Consider the following 21,417-nt stretch of genomic DNA (forward strand, 5'->3'; position numbering starts at 1 on the left):
TGAACTAAACAGATACTTCCATTCTATGGCAGTGTTGGTGAACCTTTTGGTGAACCGAGTGACAAAACAGGAGCATGCATGCACGCACATGCGCGCGTGCTGGAAACCGGAAGATCAGCCACCCGGTGTGCATGCGCACACCGGGAGGCTGCTCTTCTGGTTTTCAGCACATGCATGCAAACCGGCCACCTGGTCTTCCAGTTTCTGGTGCACATGCACATGTGAAGGCCTGGGAGCGCATGGGCACACTGGAAAACAGAAGAGCAGCTATCTGGTGCGCATGAGCGTGCAGGGATGATGATCTTCCAGTTTCCGGCACACCCATGCATATCGGCCACCTGGTCTTCCAGTTTCTGGCATGCATGTGCATGTGAAGTCCAGCTGGCCAAGGCACATGTGCGTGCCAAAAACCAGAAGATTATCTTCCTGGCGCGCGCATGCGCACCGGGCGGCTGCTCTTCCAGTTTCCAGTGCTCCAGCATGCATGAAGACTAGCTGGCCAGTGCGCCAGAACCCAGAAGAGCAATGGGCAACAGCTCGCACATGAGCTCTGCATGCCAGAAGTGGCACGTATGCCATAGGTTCGCCATCACGGTTCTATGGTATTGTTTGGAGGATTTTTAAGGTCAGCTTTCCCTTTTTGGAGGTTTCAATGTCTAAAATAGATGACTTAAATCTCCACCTAATTTTACCTCTTAAAATTCCCCCCAAAGTCTTGAATTCCACACACACAAACACAAAAAAAACAAGCTTCCCATGTTTGGCCCTGTCCCCAAAATTTTGTCATTCCTTCACCTTACATAACCTTACGAGTGGTTATCCAACCTCTGAAGCTGGAAAAGATTAGGAAGCCTTGAAATGGCACAACATTATCACCTTGCAGGACGTGCCCTGCCTTACTTGCTTGATCCCTCTATAGTCCTCAGCCCAAAAAGTAGACCTACACAAACATGTCCACTCCGTCACAGAAAAGTTGCTTGCTCTGCCCTTCGAGATGTTAAGGCAGGCAATTCCAATGACAGCCGGTGAAGGGCCCTCTTGGAGTCAGCATAGCTACAGAGCTCCCAAATCCTGAAAAAATGTCCCCAAGATCTGCCAAAATCCTGACACTCACTTCCCTTACATATATACGTCTCACCAAGAGGCAGGGATATTATCATTGTTGCTATCATTTGCTTCTCATATCCGTTTAGACAGTAGTCATCAGTTTGAGAGAGCCTGACCGAAAGCGAAGGATTTTCTTCTTAAGGTTATGGGATGCTTTAATCTTAACAAAGGCTTTGGCTGCATTTTCATGGAGCTCTGAAGCAGCAGCCACTGCCTGGATGGGAAGTGTCTGAACAAACTGGGACCAAAGGAGGCCCCCGCTTTCCTCTGAGTCGCTGGTTGTTGTGCTTTCACCAACAAACTCCACTCCACTTAAGCTGGACTCGCTGTCCCCAAAGCAGTTGGTGGTATAGTTGCTCCTTTCATCCTCGCTGGTGTCCACTACAGTGGAGTGGAAGAGGGATTCACATTCAGCCGAATATTCTGAGTCACTAGCAACATAGGCATAGGGGCTGATATAAGGATGTGGAACCTGTGAATAGACTCCTACAGCTTCTCTCCTGTTCCTCCTGGCCCGCCTAAGGGCATCTTCATAAGATACCTCTGTAGAGAGTTTCCAGCGCCGGTAATCTGCTCGTTTGTGCTTGGGCTTGGCAACTACTGGTTCTCTGCTATGTCCGTGGGGCCTCAGCACAGACTTGAGTACGCCTGGCTGCCGACTTGGATGGTTGGCATCTGGCTGAAGGTGGGGGCCTTTCTTCCCTCTCAAAGCGGTCTTTTTTGGCTTCTTATTTGGATCCAATTCATCCAGGAAGTGACACTTTTTGCCCACGGGCTTGGCCCTCTCCCGTCCAGCCTGAGGTCCATTTTCCAGCACAGTGACCAGATGAGATCTGTGTTTCACCATAGAACCTTTGAGAATTTTGACACTCCTGGTGCCTTTGTGAAGTCTGACTGTTTGTGGCTGAGCAGGTATGAACTGGGCATTCACCAGCAATCCCTCCTCCAGACTCTGGGATGATGACCCCTCACTCTTAAGTTCCACCAATGATCTGCTCTCCTGGCCTGACAAAACAGAGCAAGCCGACTGCGTCCCACTATTTTTAAATGATAGCTTTTTGGGAAGCTGGACGGCTTTCTTTTCTTTCAAGGGTGTTATGTGCTGCCCTGGGCTTTCTTTAGGACATATCAAAAAGAGTTGGCCACTTTCCTTGGGAGCATCACTCTTAGTCACAGGGGATCGCATCACTTCTTGAGTTTTGACATTCTTCACCGAGGGCTTGCTTTGATCATTATTAGCATTTGGTGGGAAAACAGCAGGTGCGGGTATCTTTTTTAACTCCGTATGCTCTACATCCTTTGAATTCTGCTTTATGGGAGAAAAGGCACTGTTGTCTAGGGTAAGAGTGGTTCCACTGGAATGTGAAAGTGGCTGATTGAGATTCTTAGCGTTAGTAGTATTGCTAGGCGCAGCAGTAGCCATCTGCCGAAGGCACAAGCTTCCATGTCTCAAAATCCCCTTGGCCAGATCTGCATTCAGATTTGTTCTTGGTTTATTAGTCCTCACCGAAGGAGCCTTTTTTTGTACAAGGCTTAAAATATATCCATCCATTTTTCTGCTGGGCAAAGGACAGGATGGAGAACGAGAAGTGTGTGAAAGACAAGAATCCACTGTTTTTTCTGAGTTGAGTTCCGGTCCAACATCAACAGCATTGTCACTGGTTCTTTCTACTTCTTCTCTTGGGGGACAACTGGTCACCGGCAGAAGAAACATGGGGCTCTGCACTGCAACAGCATGTAAAGGGCTGGGATAACGGTACACATCATTTCCGGTTTTAGACACCAGATCGCACTGGTATTTTGGATGTACATCTGCAACGATGTCAAAAGAATCTGTGTGTGGCATTGATGGAGAGGCCATCCCGGCTTGGTCATTTTGTTGGACTCCTTTGTTTTGCTCCAGCCAGCTGATGAAATCTGAAATTCAATGAAATGGAGATGAAATAAGTAAGGAATAACATTCGGAGATGAAAGTGGAACTAATAACTTCCTATTGCAATTATTATCATTTGGATTAAGATATGTCTACAATAGTCTACATGTCTACAATAGTCCAAGATACTGTTTTCTATAAAATCCGGATTGACAATTCCTATCTCAATATATTTATAAAGAGTTCCAATCTGAGGATGACCCCCCTAGCTCACAGATTTGAGACAGATTGCAAATAAAAATACAATACAAATGAAGAGCTTTACTTGCATATTATTCTTATACTATTCAGATTTCTGTAATTTGATTAAAAAATAAATGATATAAACATGGGGCTGAAGAAACGTCCCAGTTCTCTCTATCCCTCAGCTACCAATCTGTGGCTACAGCCTATTTCTTTCTCCCATATCAGCTACATTTGGGGGGGTGGGGGAACGAGAATATGGAATCAGGGCTGAGACATATTTTGTTTAATCATTATTTACTGAGTAAATCATGATTGGCCCACAGAAAATATTGTTCACAAACTATAGTGTCTGGTTTCATACAATAGATCAAAATGTTGCTTAGTTTAGTGCAAGGGTGTCAAACTCGATTTCATTGAGGGCCACATCAGGGTTATGTTTGACCTCGGGGGGCCAGGGTGAGTGTGGCCAGGGTGGGCGTGGCTGGAGTGGGCATGGCCAGCTCGATGTCACTTGTATCAGGGTCGCCTGTGGCAGCCTGAGCACTCTGCCAGAGAAAATTCGGTTGTGACAGCCTCCTGCAACCCTTGCCAGCGTAAACGAAGCTTGGGAGGGCCACCCATGCCCCTCCCCCAAGCTCCATTTTCATTGGCAGAGGCACTGTGGACCAATTCTTCACTGTTTCCAGGGCAGCCTTGTGGGCTAGATCTAAGCACCCCACAGGCCTTGAGTTTGACACCCCTGGTTTAGTGTATGAATATAGCAACTGATCTAATGGATCATTAGATCCAGTGTTTTTATCCAACAGCCATTATCTCAGTAGAAGCTCATTTGGTAATGCTATTGTTTTCTTTGCCGTCTATCCCAGTATCTACCGTGTTTCTCCAAAAAGACAACCCACCTTGAAAAGAAGCCCTATCACACTTTTGAGTGCATGCGATCAAATTAAGCCCACCCACAAAATTAGCCCTAATTAAGATCCCGCCCACCCCAGTGTGCAAGGGGTGGGACAAGGCACACAGGTAAAAAATAAGCTAGGGTATGGATGGGGGGGGTAGAGCTGCCCTATTTACCAGGCCTCGCACACCCCGACACCTGCCTCGCCTTCTTCTGCAGCCGCTTGCCACCACTCGCATGCATCGAGCCGCCCTGAGTCTCTGGAGAGGGGCGGCATATAAATTTAATAAATAAATAAATAAATAAAATCGCTCTGGCCTCCATTTCACCTTCAGATGCCTTCTGGAAGGCATCTGCAGCCGATAACAGAGCTCCAGATCGATCTGCAGAAAATCCAGATCGACCGCAGAAGAAGTGGGCCAGCAGCAGGCTCCTGCTGGGTGGGGCTGTTGGTGCCACCACCGCGAGGTGAGTCGATCATTAGAACCCTCCAAAAATAAGGCCTAGCCATTTTTTCGGGGGTCAAAAGAAAATAAGACTTGGCTTTCTTTTTGGAGAAACACAGTATTGACCAGAAACAAACAAGGACAAGGCTGATCGGGACCCAGAATAGCCCCAGTGACTAACTTGATGGGTTGTATGAGCCCCTGATGTATGCTGCAAAGGAAAATAACCTTAAACATGCCTGGGTATTAGAAATTCTTGGTATACCTGCAGATTTGGGTCGTCCATCAGAGCCACTCAAGGATGCATCCAAAGAGCTGCAGAAGCAAGTACTGGAGTGACAACTGGATAAACATTCACTGAAAACAGAGTTGGACGAGTTGGAGAGAGATCCAGAAGCCCCATCACTCAGCTCATAAAACCCTATTAAAAAAACAAAAAAGTCCATTAAAGCTGCTTGCGGTTAGTAGCATATGGAAGGAATAGGGCAATAATCTAGCATATTCCTCCTGAACCTAAAACCCCATTCCAAATAAAACAGGAGTTTGTTTAAGAAAATGAGATGGCGCAGAGGGAATGTAGCAACTTGATAGAACTGAGTCTAGTTCCCACATCTACCTCTTAATGAAACAATACACCTACACGTTTCTTTTAGTAAATAAATGTCAAATGCTACATCTGAATAGTGGTTATCAATGGCTCTTTCTTTGGCAAACATACTGAAATATAATAGCTGTCAGATATAAAGGCCAGTAAAAGTAAAGGGAGGCTTCATTTGATACAGTATAGACATCTTTCAGTTTCTGTATAATTAACCGAACCTCCAACTATAACTGAACCTAAATTAAGAAGCTGTAACTATAATTCATGTCATCTGAGCAAGCAGAGTTTTGGCTGCAGCTTCCTCAGCTTGTTCCTTATAGCATAACTGTTCCCGGTGGGATATAATTCCTTGGCAGTTGCCTTTTTCATGCAAGATGGAAGGCATTTGACATTTTTATTTAACACTGGAGTTCTGTGGATCGTACCTAGGGATGTCCTAGATGCCTGGGCCCCCACAGAATGCCGGGTTGCCAAACCCCCTTTTACAAGACCTAAAGTCTGCTGATCATCATAACCTAGCTTAGCAACATAAAATGCTTACCTGAACTGGGACGGCTATCCATGTCAAGGTGTTCATCTGCTGTCTTTTCAACATCCAGCCTCAAATCACTGATCTGTTTGTCCAGTTCTTGCAATTGGTTTAATAAGCCAGCATCTCTTCTTCTTAAGCAGTTCTGAAATAATAGCCAGAATGAAAACCGATTTCAGTATATGATAGGTTAAGGAAGAATGCATATATAGCAGCAGCATAAACCAATCCATTGTTACTAGATCCTGTTGAACAAATATTGTTTCTACTGGTTTCTAGTATGGCTTTTTTTTTAACTTCCTGTCCCAAAGGCAAAGTTTTTTCCCTCTATACCACTTTGCTATTGCACGGATAAACAACAAAGAAGAAAGGACTTAAGTGTGCAAGGGTGCCATACACAAAACCAGCATAGATCTATTATGTAAGACATACTTTTGGTTTCCATATACAGATCTAAGACTCTTTTTGTTATTAAGAAAGAGAGATTACTCTTAGAGTAAGCAATATTGAAGTATCTTCTCCAATCATTACCAGAACTGTATTTCTGAGGACCAGTGACACTTATGTTTATGCATCTGTGAACTATTCCCTTCTCTTGTTTCATCTTATCAAATGCCTGAATACTCATCGACACACACTCCCAAAGTTAACATTCTGCCTCCAAGCAGCCCCACTCTAAAAATAGCTTGATTCTGGTCCTTTCTGAAGCCCTGGCTGTATAAATTCATTCGCTCAATCAATGAATAAACAAACAAAGAAGCAAGCAGACAAACCAACAACCTGACTTTCAAGCACGCTCCATGTGAACCCAGTCAAGGATTTGGTCATTTTCTGGAGCTCTTTTGCACAGTGGCACTCCAGCTTCGGAAACTAGAAAATTTCCCCCAATTGAAGCACTGGAGTCATGTAGGCGGCCAAATTAACTCTGTCTTGTTCAACCAAGATCTTGATGAATGCAAACCGTTTTAATTATGGGAGAGAAGTTTAATGCACATAATATTTATGCAATAACACTGATGCTTTATCTTTAACCTATGGGTAAGGTTTTAGACTTAAGAAAGGTTATAATTGTAAATGTTTATTATAAGTTGACAGAAGGGTGTATTTTTGTAATAGAAAGGATAACCTTTAAAAATGAGGCAAGAAACTGAGTTTCATTCAAGGTAGCTAAACCCTGAACCCTTGCTGACCTTTTCCTGAACTTGCAAAGAATTACTGTTATAATACAGCTTTCCCGAGTCTGGCGCCCTCCAGATGTGCTGGGTTACAACTGGCAGAATTCCCAACTCTGCTCTTCTGCAAGATAAACAACCCAAGACAGGTATCTTGGCTGAATAGTTGAGACTAGATATTAGCCCACGCTCCTTGAATGGCAAATTATGATTGTATATCCTTGTTAAGTGGTGTCGTTGTGATTAGAACTAGATCGAGACAGCTGAAGCCCAAGTAGTAAATCCCCTTCTTCATCCTCGGTTAGAGGAAAGGATTGGTTGCTTGAAGCAATAAGAGCATTTAAGTAAAAGATATTCTTCATGCATCGTGTTACAAAATGAGTTTAAAATAAGCTCATTAACTTCAGGTCAGAGCAATCAGTTTTTCTGCTGCATCTTATAATTATACCTATCCCTCAATAACACTGTTGCACAAAGCTCTTATTTTACATATATACTCTGTATCTTCTAGCATTTCATTTCTCTGAAAAAGCACGGTTCTCAGAAAAAGAAAAATGGGGGATTCACTACCTTGTAAGGGTCCATCTGGCAGGCTAAATGTGTCAACCCCCTATTCTTGGCATGCTGTCATTCAAGGGCAGCTTCCTCCATCCCGAATCACTTAATAGTCCAAGGCCATTTGTGAATGTGGAAGCCCTTTTTGAAGTGTCACTTAAGGGGCAGATGCTCAAGGTTTTTGCAGGTTCCGATTTTGTGTTACAGCGTAACAAGTTTATGGAACAATTTTTGGCCAACTTGGGGAGGGGAGGAAAATCCACCTATTTTTCACATTTTCTCCATAGCCCCTCTTGGTCTATGAGAAAGCTTGGAAGCAGAGAATAGGAATAGATGTCTTTGGTACACAATCCAATGGAGCGTGTTCACCCGTTGGCGTGCAATGGGAGGGGAAAAGAGAACCAGTTTGGTGTAGTAGTTAAGGTGCTGGCCTAGAAACCAGGACACCATGAGTTCAAGTCCCACCTAAGGCAAGAAACTTGGCTGGGTGACTGAGCCACAGTCACTCTCTCTCTCAGCCCATCCACTTAACAGGGTTGTTGTTGTTGGGAAAACAGGAGGAGGAAGGATTACCGTAATAGGTACGTTCACCGCCTTGAATTACTTACAAAATAATAAAGGCAGGATAAAAATCTAATAAATAAATAAAATAAATACATTTTCCTAATGAAATAAGTCCTTATTGGACATAGGTCATCTTCCTCCATTCAATGGAGTGTAATTTTATTTTCTCCATTTGCCTGAAGGAGAGAGGAAATATTTCCGTGTTACCAAAACCCCATTCACAAAGGTTTCTGTTATCACTCTCTCCTCTCACTCTTTTGGCAGGTTAAGGACAGTTACAGAGACAAAGCAAACATCCTTGGTGTTTATTTATACCCTAAGGGTAACCATGTTATAGCAGTACATATACATATGTATACAAAATGTGTGACCATGGTCACAAATAAAGGGCAACTCTAGCAATGCACACTCCCATTAAATTTCCCATTTCAATTCAAATCTATTTTCCAGCCTACCTTTTCCCTGATTAGTTGAATGCCTCCAGGAGTATCTGCAAGGAGTGTGTGTGTGTGTGTGTGTGTGTGTGTGTGTGACAAAAATCCAGATGGTGGCAAGGACTGTACATTCAAAGCCTAGCCCAAAGCACTACCGTCTTGATGTTTTAACCAACCTATATAACCAAACTGTACAGCCAGACAGCTAAATTGCAAATTCATTCATACAACATACAATGAGGAAGATAGCATTACCATGGATTCGGTTTTGTGTAGCTTAGGGAGTTATGCGAACTGAACGCATTTGATTAATTTATGATTTGGTGTATTGTGAGAATCCAGAAAATGAGTTAAGTCAGTAAGACGGTAAAAAATATTGTGTATGCATAGCATATCTTGCATACTTTTAATATCCTTAAAAGCAACAACAGAAAGTCACAAATACTAAGAGCCTCTATAACCCCCAGCAGCTCCAGATCCCGTTCTGACAAACTGACATGGATAGAGGACACGCGTGTCATAAGCTTGGCCCTGTCAGTGCCAGTCCAGTTCCAATTCTGTATATCAAAATACTCAGTACGGTAAATAACATTTCTGATCACAAAAGCAGAGTAAAGAACAAATAAAGCCTTCTTCTACTCAAGTTCAACTAAGTTTGCATGTTGTTTTCTCAGAGGCTGTGTGGAAATGGATTGGCACTGACTTTTCCTGGGGTATTCACTGTCACTGACTTTCTAGCTTAGTCTATAGTTCTAGCAAGGATCTGAGGCCTCGATTCAAGTACTAACCATGTCTATCCCAGTTCACCTTTCTGAGATTAACCAACATCAGTACCAGATGATAACTGCTAATAAAACCTTTATATCATTTTGTTTCATTATTTCAAAAGCATCCCAAAATTTAATTTAATTTATCAAATTTCTATGCCGCCCAACTCCCAAGGGACTCTGGGCGGCTTACAGCAAAAAAATAATACAACAAAGAACATAGGAAAATTATTAAAAAACATTATAAAAATGGGGCTGTTTCATTGTACCTTGAGCAAGATTTGCTCATCATTATTGCAGTACATCTTTTTAAAATGTTAAATGTTACACTGCAGCGATTTTAAATTAAAATGGATGTTCTAAAAATGGATACGTATTGTTTAATGAGCCCAACATGGGAAATTGCAGAGCCGGAGGGAGGGTAGCTTCTACTGCATCTGAGTTTTAATCTTTTCTATTGCAATCCAGAATTACACAGGGAAAAGACTAATTTAGGATCGCTAGAAGAGACAGTATTTCCTGTCCCCCAGGCAACCTCATTCTAGGTCCAATGTGATTCTCCCAGCCCATCGATAGTTGCTGGCTGAGACTGAAAGGCTCCTTCTTCTAAACTCTAAAGGTAGACAAGTGATCCTTATCAGAATAGGAAAATGGGGGTGTGGGGAACCCTCTTTGTCTGAGATCTCACAGCCAGCCAGGGGATACAACCAATTTCTTTTCTCCCCTCACCCCTCTTTGCAACTTGCAACACAAGCACTGGTGCTGAAAATATACAACTCTCACATGCTCCAAAACAGCACTGAGGCTGAATGATGGGACAATGAACAGGATGTTGGGAGAATATGAGGCTTTAAAAAGCGCTCCATGGAAGGATGGGCTAAGGCTTTTACGCAAGAGATGATTCTTCTTTAAGGGTTCAGGAACACAGTTCAGCTTGAAGTGCTCTATATAAAACCCTTGGGCCAAAGGAAATCCAGCCTCAACTTTTTGTACAGTCTTTTGTTCAATCTCTCTTTGCAGGACTCTCTCTGTTTGCTCATAGGGTCTTCTGAACTCTGCTTGACTCTGCTTTGTGACTGCTTCACTAGATTTACAGTAGAAGGTTATTTCATCATCATCATGGCCTGTTCGCCTTGGGAGACTCTTCTGGACGTATATACATGTCCGATGAAATAGTTCACGGTTTCATTTACCCACACAAGTTCCTTCGCCTTTGTCAAGCGCCGATCATAGAAGGAGACAAGATTGTTTATCCCTGCTATATTAAACCTGGATTGTATTTAAGGCATCCTTGCCTTCTTTGCTCCGCTGCAAACATCTCTTGAATCCCCAAATCTTGGTTTGACAAGTTGCATATTTTCATTTCCACCTCTTTGGACTCAAGGCCCGGAAAGCAAGAATTGTCTAGATCAGGGGTCTTCAACCTTGGCAACTTTAAGACTTGTAGATTTCAACTCCCAGAAAGCTTTGCTGGCTGAGGAATTCTAGAAGTTGAAGTCCACAAGTCTTAAAGTTGCCAAAGTTGAAGACCCCTGGTCTAGAAACAAGCTGTTTTTTTCCACCCCAGCCATATGCATACTAAGGCTGTCCCACGCATCCAACAAACTTTACCTCACCTGATGCTGTAACCAACCTGCACTGGCAACAACAAAAGACGTGAGACATTGCTCACGTATGTCTTTAAAATCAGTAAATATCTTCACAAATTCAAAACAGGCATTGCTTACTCTTTATGTTCCCATGAGTTGAAGGCTGCACTCTGTTATGTGATGAGTTGGGGGGAACAAAATATGAATTCTATAAAACAACATTAAGTAAATGTAAAAATTGAAAAGGATTGTTTTTTTTTTTAGCACTGCAACCTGAAAATGTTCCATCTTTGCTATCAGGTATCTTGCAATGTTATCTGGAATTCAGCCCGTGCTTGAAAACCAATTAAGTGATTAGGATTTGTCCATCCAACAACAGACTGAATCTTTGCTCCTCCCCGTTTCTTCAGACAACAAGAATGGGGGAAGGGCATGCCAAGCTGGGTTCATGAACTGGTAAATGTTTTTGGAAGGATGGCAACCTGCTATCACCCTTGAAGGAATCAGTGGTCTGACCTCTTTTGAAGAAGCTATCTCTCAGTCCAGCTGTAAAGGACAACCATCAGTCTTAATTCCAGAAGAATGGAATTACTGTTTGTCCAGGAACACCAGCTTCAGATACAACCCCAGCAATTGTTGCAAACAGAGTTGCTTTCCCATAGAAGGAGCAGGTACATAATTGGGAATTATTGGGTCCTTGATTCCTGCTGGGAAAGTAGGTGGAAGCTGCAGCTGGGGTCTTTAGCCAATTCTGCCAATTGCAGTCCTACATGGCCTATGAAGCCTTGGCCATGCCTAACCCACCATGCAATTAGATTATTGTAACACACTGTAGATAGAGCTATCTTTCAAATCAATCCAAGAACAACTGTTATAAAGCACAGCGAGTAGGAAGCTAGTAGGAGCAAACCATTACTTTGATATAACACTTATTTTCTGATTCTCTGGTTGCTTCATTGGCTACCAATAGACCTCACAGTCCAATTCAAGATGCTGGTTTTTTAAAAAGTTATAAAGCTCTTTATAGCTTGGCTCCAAGACACGGTCCATCTCCTCTAGTGGGAATCTACCTGGCTTACACATGTGTGCATAGAGAGACATAAGATCCCATCCCTACATCAGCTCAGGCAGTGGTGGGATCCTACTGGTTTAACAACTGGTTCGCTGAGCGCGCGAGCGCACTTTGCCAAAAATTGAACTTCCACATTGCTGAGAGAAAGGAAAACAGCTGAGGAGCGGCAATCCACTCTGTCACCCCGATCAGCTGGGCTTCGGAAGCAGAAATATAGGTATGTATAACGCAGAGGCGGGTGGGCCCACTTCAAACAAAGAGAGAACTGGTTCACTCACAGCTGAAAGTCGGAGCAAATGGTTCTCCTGAACCGGTCCGAACTGGTAGAATCTCACCACTGAGCTCAGGGAATGTGGGAGTAAAGACAATCCTTCTCCATAATAATTCTCTGCCTCTACAGTTATGTCTTGCACTCTCCCTGATGATACGTCACAAGGCAATTTAGATCATATTTGTAATTCGGCATTTGATAAATGACTGCTATATTTTTGTTTTTCTTTTTTAATATAGATGGGCTCGCCTGTTTTTGCTTTTTGCTCATTATTGTAAACTGTCAAAGTAAATGAGTGAAGCAGTATATAACATTGTTGAATAAATAAATACAAAGAAATGCAGCAACTGTGGCAGAGACTTATAAGGAGCAACCATGAAGAGGAACATGAGGGTTACTGGTTGTTCACAAGTTTCTCTCCGTTCTGGAAAGTATAATTGCTTTATATAATTGATGGCAGCTCCAACAGCAGAATGGCTGGCATCCCAGCCCACACACTTTGGAGAAAAATTAAATCTTGCTGGAGTCTGCACTCAGTGACAACTGAAGCCAAGCCTGGCATCAATATAACTGTGCAATCTACATTTCACATCTATTTCGAGGTATACTTAAAATGGCTTCAATGTATATCCAAAAATTCTTGTGGCACAGTCTTTGAAATATATATTCCCAAATATGCAGCAAGTTGATAGATGGTGATCTTCCATGGTGTTACTGGAATTTAAAGCCTTCAAGTCTTCAAGAATGCAATCCTTGTCTATTGCCACATAACTATTTTCCATCAGTGGAATTAGAAGTAGAAAGTACCCTGGTTTAGGAGGATGTGGGTATCAGCAGCTGGACCAAACAGGAAAAACAGCCATATAAGCCAATTCTACTTTATTAAGAAGCTATGTTAATAGAATCTTGCAAGCCTGGAAATACATTTCTTCTTCCACCATCTTTTTTACAGCCCAAGAAACTAGGGAGGGCCCTTTCTGAGCCTCTTACCCTGCTCACTGTTTAGCTGAGGACTATGCTGTCTCTTATCTATTTCCCAGAGAGCAACTCTTTTCCCTACCTCTTCAATCAAGGCAGGGTAGGCTTCAAAAATTTTAGCAAGGGGTTCTTTGCCTGGTTGCTGGGTGGGCGTGGCCATGGTGGGTGTGGCCTAGTCAGCTTCCTGCACCATGGGGCGGGGGCTTTTTTTACCTTCCCAGGCTCCGGAGGCTTTCCTTGAGCCTCCGAGAGGGCAAAAACAGCCTCCCCAGGCCCTCTGGAGGCCAGAAACGGGCCTTCCCGAACTTCCTGTACCTGTTTTTCACCTTCCCCGAGCCTCTGTGCATGCCCTGCACTTATCTGCATCCAAAATGGGCCATGTGGGGACTCCTGGGAGGGGTGGGGCAACTGAGGCCAGCCAGGAGTAGGATTTAGGGGTTCTCTGAACTGCACAGAATCCTAGCTAGAGGTTCTCCCAAACCCCTGCGAATCCCCAGCAGCCCACCCCTGAACCAAGGTCTTTCCCATATACTTCCCAAAGTTTGTTTCAGGTTTAATGTCTGCATCTGGGATGACTGTGAACTACTTAATGCCATCCAAAATTCCTCAATTGACATATTTCACTGTTAGTGTTAAAGCACCTCAATACTGTTTTTGGCAAATAGGTTAAACCTCATGATTTGTCCTTCAGTGGCAAGGATAGTTAATTCCACTTATGCTCAACTGTCCCTCATTTCCATTCCAATATTCACTATTTGTCTCAAGAAACTGGTCTGTAAACTTATTTGGGCAGAACTGACTTACTTAAAGTAGAACTTTACAACTACAGTAGTTCATTTCAAAAACATTGCTTGAAGCAGATGTTTTGCTGAAGTTAAGCCATGTCAGCTTTGATCAGTCCTGGGACTGGAAATAATCTAGAAACACCATATATGATGTTTTAAGTTCCCTGATGGAAGAAAATCAGAATAGAAATATGCTAATTAAACAAAATCACATTAGCTTCCCCCATCCTCAAATATGTTGGAATATAACTCCCACAACCCAGCTGACTGGGAACTGTGGTAGTTACAATCTGATAGCTCTTGAGAATTTAGTAGTCTAAAAAGAAAGTAGTTTCAAGTGATGCCATCTGTGAATTTGTTGGCCTCGATATCTGTGCAAGTATCTTGACGCACAGCTCTTTTTCTTCTTCTACTCTATTCCAAATTGAATTCAGCGCTGGGATCAAATCTTGATGAATGACAGCATTTGCTTCAGCATCCCTTAACAAATTGGGAATGCTGCGGGTAGTTGCTGCTTATTTTATTCATTTTATTCATTTAGACGCTGCCCAACTGTCTTTTAGACCCAATGGTAATAAAACAATAAAAAAGGGGTGTCAAATTCATGGCTCGTGGGGTGCTTAGATCTGGCCCGTGGGGCCACCCTGGAAACAACGAAGGACCGGCCTGCGGTGCCTCTGCCAGCGAAAACGGAGCTCAGAAGGGCGGCGTGAGCGCTCGGGCCACCACAGGCGCTCTCAACACGAGTGACATTGAGCTGGCCACGCCCACCCTGGCCACGCCCACCCATCCCAAGATCAAACACATTGTAACGCATTGTAAGCCGCCCTGAGTCTCCGGAGAAGGGCGGCATATAAATTAAAGCAAAAAAAAAAAAAAACCCACACACACAACCCTGATGCGGCCCTCAATGAAAATTTGACACCCCTGCAATAAAGCAACCCCCCACACCCACACCCATTATTGTCTGGAAAAGGACTTCCAGTGAAGACACATAGCAAACTAGATGTCTCTGAAGAGGCAGGGATGGCAGTTAAGTCTTGGAATGAAGTTTAAAAAGACATGTTAAGATGGGACAAAGTACAATTGTCATTGTTGGGGAAAAGATGAAGCCAACAATTCCCGTATCTCTGATTTGGAATGTCAGCCCTGATGATAACGACTGATCTTTATATTACATAAATTGAAACTTTAGAAAGAGTGCAGAGAAGGGCAACAAAGATGATTAGGAATGGGAGGCTAAAACATATGAAGAATGGTTTCAGGAATTGTTGTACAACTAGTTTAATTAAAAGAAGGACTAGGAGTTATACGATAACAATGTTCCAATAGTTGAGGGTCTGTCATAAAGAAGAAGGGGGATCAACCTATTCCCCAAAGCACCTGAAGGCAGAACAAGAAGTAATGGATGGAAACTAATCAAGGAGAGAACCAACCTAGAAATAAGGAGAAATTTCCTGAGAAGAACAATTAATCTGTGGAATGGCTTCCTTTCAGAATATGTGGGTGCTCCATCACTGGAGGTTTTCAAGAAGAGACTGGATAACCATTTGTTTGGAATGGTATAGGGCAGTGTTTCTCAACCTTGGTAGCTTGAAGATGGGTGGACTTTAACTCCCAGAATCCCCCAGCCAGCAACGCTGGCTGGGGGATTCTGGGAGTTGAAGTCCATCCATCTTCAAGCTTCCAAGGTTGAGAAACACTGGTATAAGGTCTCCTGTTTGAATTAGAAGATCTCCAAAGTCCCTTCCAACTTTGTTATTTTGTTATTCTGATGCAGTCTCATTAAGAACTAAAGTCTAGAGCTATTTTACACACCTTTGTAGATCAATAGCATAAATAGTAATCATCTTGTAATTGTCTCTTTTCTTACAATATCTTCAATATTTTAAAGAGAGAGGGCAGTAAAGATGGAACATCATATTTAGACTATTTTGTGTCCATCAGTTTAAATAAAATACTTGAACACATCAATGCATAGATTGAGGTCAGAGTAAGGTTGGAATTCTTCTAGAAGGGTCTCCGTCTTCTTACCAAAAGTTGTCCTGAGGACTATAGGATCTAACTACCTGCTCAAACAAATCACATTTAGCAAAATAATGTCTTAATTCAGCCACTGTGATTTGTAAACTATGGTTTAGCAAGCTATTAATTTATTTACTGAATGTGTGTACCATTGAATTGCTATTGATTTACAAAGCTTTCACACTATAAACCCAATAAAACCACTACAAAATCAGAAAGATCAAAATAAAACTAAATTAAATAATACACAATACCAACAAACTAATTAGTTAAGTAATAAAATCTGGTTTCAATCACTCCCCAAAGGTTTTTGGGAAGAGTTCATTCTTCATTACCTTCTGGTAACCATCAATAAGGGAGGAAACCTATCTTCCAGAATAAGGTTTTTTCAGAGTGTGGCTGCCATGATTGGAAAATGGAATTTTCTGGCTTAGCCCCCTTCACCTCACAAAACTGGAAAACCACAAGAAACTTCTCCAGGCATGTTCTCAATCAGGCTTCAGCATTAGTTGAAATAAATGTTCTTTACGATACTTTGGGGCCAAACCATGTAGGAACTTCTGGGTCAAAACTAGCACTCTGAATTGTATCTGGCCAGAACTCAGTTACCATTAATTCAGTAAACAATTATTAAGTAAAGCAGGGGTTGGCAGCAAACTAGATTGCATAGTAGAGAGATTTTCCGAAAGACTTTTGCTATGACTGCCTCCTTGATAAATGACTACTCAAACTTTGCATGAAAGTTTGTGAATTTGCTACTTTTCTGAGCAAATCTGTTCCTCTGCTGAACAACTAAAAACTATTATGTTTTTAAATGATATTTTGCTTAGAAGCACTAATTGAGTTCCTATCTTCTGTGCAATAGTTTTCTTTCATTGGTATACTAACAGATCTCCAAAGAATCAGATTTCCTGGCTTAATATACTCAGCTCCTGAAAAAAGTCCTTATGCTACTTGGTAGCTAGGCCCCCTCACCTTCTTTGGTTACTTCCTCTGGACATTTTCCAGTTTGCTACACTGTCCTTGAAGTAGAGACTCCATAAAATTTGTGTTGTTGTTAGTTGCAAAGTCATGTCCAATCCATCGCGAACTCATGGACAACGTTCCTCCAGGCTTTCCTGTCCTCTACCATCCTCTGAAGTCCATTTAAGCTCACACTGACTGCTACAGTGACTCCATCCAGGCACCTCGTTCTCTGTCGTCCCCTTCTTCTTTTGGCCCTCAATTTTTCCCAGCATTTGGCTCTTTTCCAGTGAGTCCTTCCTTCTCATTAGGTGGCCAAAGTATTTGAGTTTATAATATTGCAAATGAGAATTGATAGTAACCATGTGCATTAATTAACTGTAATCATTTTTCATTATTTAATATTAATTACATTGCTATTAAATCAAATCCCACATTCAGTTCCTGGAATAGGTCTTTACCATGGAATGAAAAAAGCTTTTGCATTCCTTAAAATAAAGAAACAACTTGTATTATAGCTGGATTCACTTCAATTTTTAATTAAGCAACATGTTTGCCACTGATACTGTCATTTACAAATCATAGTTGCAATATTGAATCAGCTATGGTCCAGGTTTATATGCAAATCCCACCGCTATTGGTCTCAAAGCAAGAAAGGGGGGAAGAATTATCTTCCCATTTCCAAGCCAATACCCTCTTACTATAACAAATTACTTCCCTGTTTTGATCTCTTTCCTGAGGATATTAATAGGTGAGAATGGCTGGAACGATTAACATGCAAATGATCTTTTTGTATTCCTGCTCCTGGCTCAGACAGTAAAACATAAGTTGAATCACATTCATGCCTGCTCTCTCTTTGACACACAAATCAAACATCATTTTTGTCCTAGCCTCATCTGGTTTCTGAATTCTAATTCCATTCCTTGGATGCCAACTGGTAAAGGTTGTAAGAAAAGATGGAATATTTCCAAAGTCCCAAATGCCCCAAGAACAGATCTGTTGGGATATTTCAAATGGGACTTTTTGAATGGGAAGGGAAAGCTATGGAGTTGACTGGCACCAAATCCACCAAAATCCTAAAGCGTAAAATGAGGCTCTTCTTATCTCGAAAAGGACTGATATGCAAATGATGATGTCTGCAGGATTGCAAATTGGCAATTGTGCTGGAGAGGGATAATATTTCCTTCACATTGAGCTTGATTCCTGTGGTGACATCGTGGACACATCCAGTGTCTCCTTGATAAGAAGTCTCAAGGGAATTGCCATTGGCTTCTTCCAGGGAGAGAAATGAGGACCAAAAAACCAGACTGAATTTCACAAATCACACGCTTTTGGGCTTGTATCAAGCTTCCTACCACATTCTGACTTTTCTCCATTTCCTTGAAGTTTCTTGGAAGTGTTAAATTTTGCATATTCTCTCAACCCTTAATATTAGGTTCAAAGTCAGCTTTGTATCATCTGCAACATTTCCTCTATTCTCTGGTTTTTGCCTCACTGACTCTGCAGATATGAGTTTTGCTGGCACAGAAACCACAAGCACAGCCACTCTTTATTGGCTGCTTAAGCAGCGGCCCCAAGACAGTAGTTCTAACAATCCTTCCTTTTGATTTTGACTAAATTAACAGCCTTCCTGGAAAGTGACAAAGTCCAAACCCCTATTAAAATGATGGATGGCAAGATCTCCAGATTTACTGCTGGTAGTCATCCAGCAGGGATCTTCATGCTCCAAAAGGTTCATTTGCTCTCTAGAAAACTGCATTCACATCTTCCTGTCAGGCACAAATAACCAGGCACATTTGTGAAGTTGAAAGCACGGAAGAGTTTATTATTGCTACTTCTATACAAAAATCTAGTCAACTAACAGTCAAAAGCTAAATTGGTGCAAGATAAGGATCAATGGAATTCATAGGGAGATGGATTTGGGTCTCTTATGGCACCGCAATGACTCCAACTGATGACACGTTTAACCCCGCCTTCCAGCTCAGCCGGCTCTTTTCCTACAGTTCCACTCTGGGAAATGGGATGAGATTCCAGTTGAGCAAAGCAGCACTCAATTTTGATTTTCCCCCTTTCAAGCTCTTTGCAGGCTCTGTGTTAAATGTGCTGCAAAAGAGAGCACTCTTTATTGACTTTCGGCACCTTACCTATTCATTTCTATAGGATTTTTTCAGCAATGGTGTTTCCTGGGGGGAGGGGGCAGCATCCATTATCTCCAGTGACTAAATTCAAGCACATTTGCACCCCTTTTGCAGAGTAACAATGGAACTCAGCTGATGGCTGGATTCATTTAAGTCCTTTCCTCCCGCTGCACTACAGTATTAATGCAAGCATCCCACATGTGCTCCCGCAGCACTGACAGGAACTCAATAAGATAAATGCTTTCTTCCCAGTCCAGCCCCAGCTTTTGTCGACTGCCAACATCAACAACATTAACAGCATCTGCAGGAGGTGAATTGATTCCCTTCAGCAGCCAATCTAATATGCAACTTGATGCCCAACCAAAGACTCCTGCGAGGCTCCTCCTAAGCCTTTACACATGCACACACCCATATCTGTAAGCGAATGGAAAAACTGAGCTAGCTGCAGCAGCAAAGCCTAAGCGTGCTGGATTTAGGGGAAGGGCAAGGAGGTTATTCCCGCTGGTCCCATTCCCGTGCAGTGGGATGTCAAAAAGCCCCTCATTTGGAGCTGCAGTAATTAATCACCATATACTACAGGTATGGCAGCTATTGTTAGCCAAAAGAAGGATGGGCCAAGGGCAGGCACTGATGCAGAAGGCTGGAAGGAGGAGGCCAGCTGTCCTGCTCCCAAGAGACCTTCATTAAGAGTAATGGAAGGTGGCCACACAGAATTTGGTTCTTCTTAATATTGTGTGCGCCCAGCTCTGGAACTGTGATGCTTTAGGAACACAGAGAAACAACCTTTCAATATACTGCTTAAAAGTTCCTGGCTTTTCCCTTCTGGGCTCCCACCGAAATATACAGGAGCCGGCTTCCATGTTTCCAAGGATGGGGGTTTCAGGGGTTCCTCTCTGACCTCTTAATGCTCCATTGGAGACCCTCCCTCCCCACAGCCTGTCTGCCACAGATTTTGAGTCTAAGGAGACCCTCGAGGTACCTTCAGCACCTCATGCAGAAGCAAACTCATCCATTTCACAAATGAGTTGGCATCTGCCTTGCCATTTCTCCCATCTTTCTCTCTGTCTCTGTCTCTGTCTCTCTCTCTCTCTCTCTCTCTCTCTCACACACACACACACACACACACACTCGCATCCTCATTTCTGCTGAGGTTCTTCTCCAGGGAAAGGAGGAATGAGGAAGCCGGTGCTTCTATGGGTCTTCACCATAGGAGGATGCTGCCGAAAAAGCTAAACTTCCAGGCAACCCTCTTGTCTCGCCAAGCCCCGAAAACTCAAAACTGCTCGGTATGAAGGGCGGGGAGGAAGATCCACAGTTAGCAGCTTGGAGTATCTTTACCTTGGGAGGGTCCTGGCAGATCTTAAAACCTCCGCCTCCACCCACGCAATGTAAGTGACCCTCATTTTTCAAACCCCCTTCTTCCCACCAACCCTGCCATGTTTCTCATCTGCAGGGGAAACGACCTGGCGCAACTAATGCTAAACAGAAACCTTTTCTCCTGAGAGAAATGGGAGATTCCCTGAAGAAGAAGTGGCCGAATTTTCATGTAGACCGTGTAATGAATTCCCTCCTGAATGCATCCTACAGAGGCGCTTTGTACACGCTCAGAGACACGCTTCCCACGTGTCCCAAGCGGTATGGAATTGGGTTAAAATAAAACCCAGAGCCGGGTTCCCGCCCTTTCTTCCCCCCCCCCCGTCCTTCCGTAGCTGATGAGGTCCCGGAACCTCCACAGCCCCCCCCCACCTTCCCCGTTTGGTCTGGCTGCGCCCCTACATCGCGCCCACCGCCTTGGCTGGCTGGCTGGCCCGGCTCACCAGCTGCCTCCGCAGAAGCAGGATGTTCTCCTCCAGGAACTTCTCTTCTAAGCTGCGCGGCGGGATCCCGGCTCCTGCAGCGGCTCTCGTCGTTTCCCCGGAGCAGGTCCCGCGCAGGGAAGCCGAGGGCGCGGCGGCCAGTAACCGCTTGACGCGCAGCTCCTGCCGCTGGCGCAGGAATTCCAATTCGGCCAGCCCGGCGAGTGTGGCCTCCAGCCGCTCCCGGGTGCGCAGCCGCTCCGCCTCCGTCGCCTCGCTCCGGGCGCCGTCCCTTGCCCAGCGCGGATCGGGCTCTTTACCCGCCGCAGCCGCAGCTGCAGCCACCTGGCTCTGCTGCTGCTGCTCCGGCTGCTGCTTCCCTGGCTCCGGACTCGCCTTCATGCCCGAGCCCTGCTCAGCGCAGGCAGAATCCTGCACGGAGGGCACTGCAGGGGCACCGAGCCTCCGAGCCTCAGCTGCGCGCCGCGGACGGCAAGCCCAACCGCTCTGGAACCGTGCGGCGCCTGCAGCCTCCTGGCAGCAGCATCCCCGCTGCCCCGCCCGCACCCCGCGACGTCTTCGTCCCTGCTGCTCCCGCTTCCCCTCCGCCG

At 43.8% G+C, this 21,417-nt stretch overlaps 1 protein-coding gene across 1 annotated transcript; it reads right to left on the minus strand.

Moving 5' to 3' along the window:
• Nucleotides 1–1,189: 1,189 nt before the first annotated feature.
• Nucleotides 1,190–21,208, minus strand: DACT1 (dishevelled binding antagonist of beta catenin 1). Its single transcript, XM_070931640.1, has 4 exons — nt 20,828–21,208; nt 5,710–5,842; nt 4,833–4,988; nt 1,190–3,024 (listed from the first exon to the last, which is right to left on the minus strand). Exons 1-4 carry the CDS (start codon nt 21,206–21,208, stop codon nt 1,190–1,192), a joined length of 2,505 nt encoding a protein of 834 aa, XP_070787741.1.
• Between the last annotated feature and the right edge of the window lie 209 nt (nt 21,209–21,417).

Source organism: Pituophis catenifer, unplaced genomic scaffold (genome assembly GCF_029215685.1).
Source record: "Pituophis catenifer annectens isolate HBS135680 unplaced genomic scaffold, rPitCat1.0.hap2 SCAF_1, whole genome shotgun sequence".
NCBI lineage: Eukaryota > Metazoa > Chordata > Lepidosauria > Squamata > Colubridae > Pituophis > Pituophis catenifer.

Excerpts from the sequence above, each read along its gene's own strand:
- DACT1 (XM_070931640.1), bottom strand. The coding sequence starts at position 21,208 with ATGAAGGCGAGTCCGGAGCCAGGGAAGCAGCAGCCGGAGCAGCAGCAG. Across the intron at positions 5,843-20,827 it reads TGCTTCTGCGGAGGCAGCTG|AACTGCTTAAGAAGAAGAGA; the intron begins GTGAGCCGGGCC and ends CTATTATTTCAG. Across the intron at positions 4,989-5,709 it reads GGATAGCCGTCCCAGTTCAG|GGTTTTATGAGCTGAGTGAT; the intron begins GTAAGCATTTTA and ends TTTTTTTAATAG.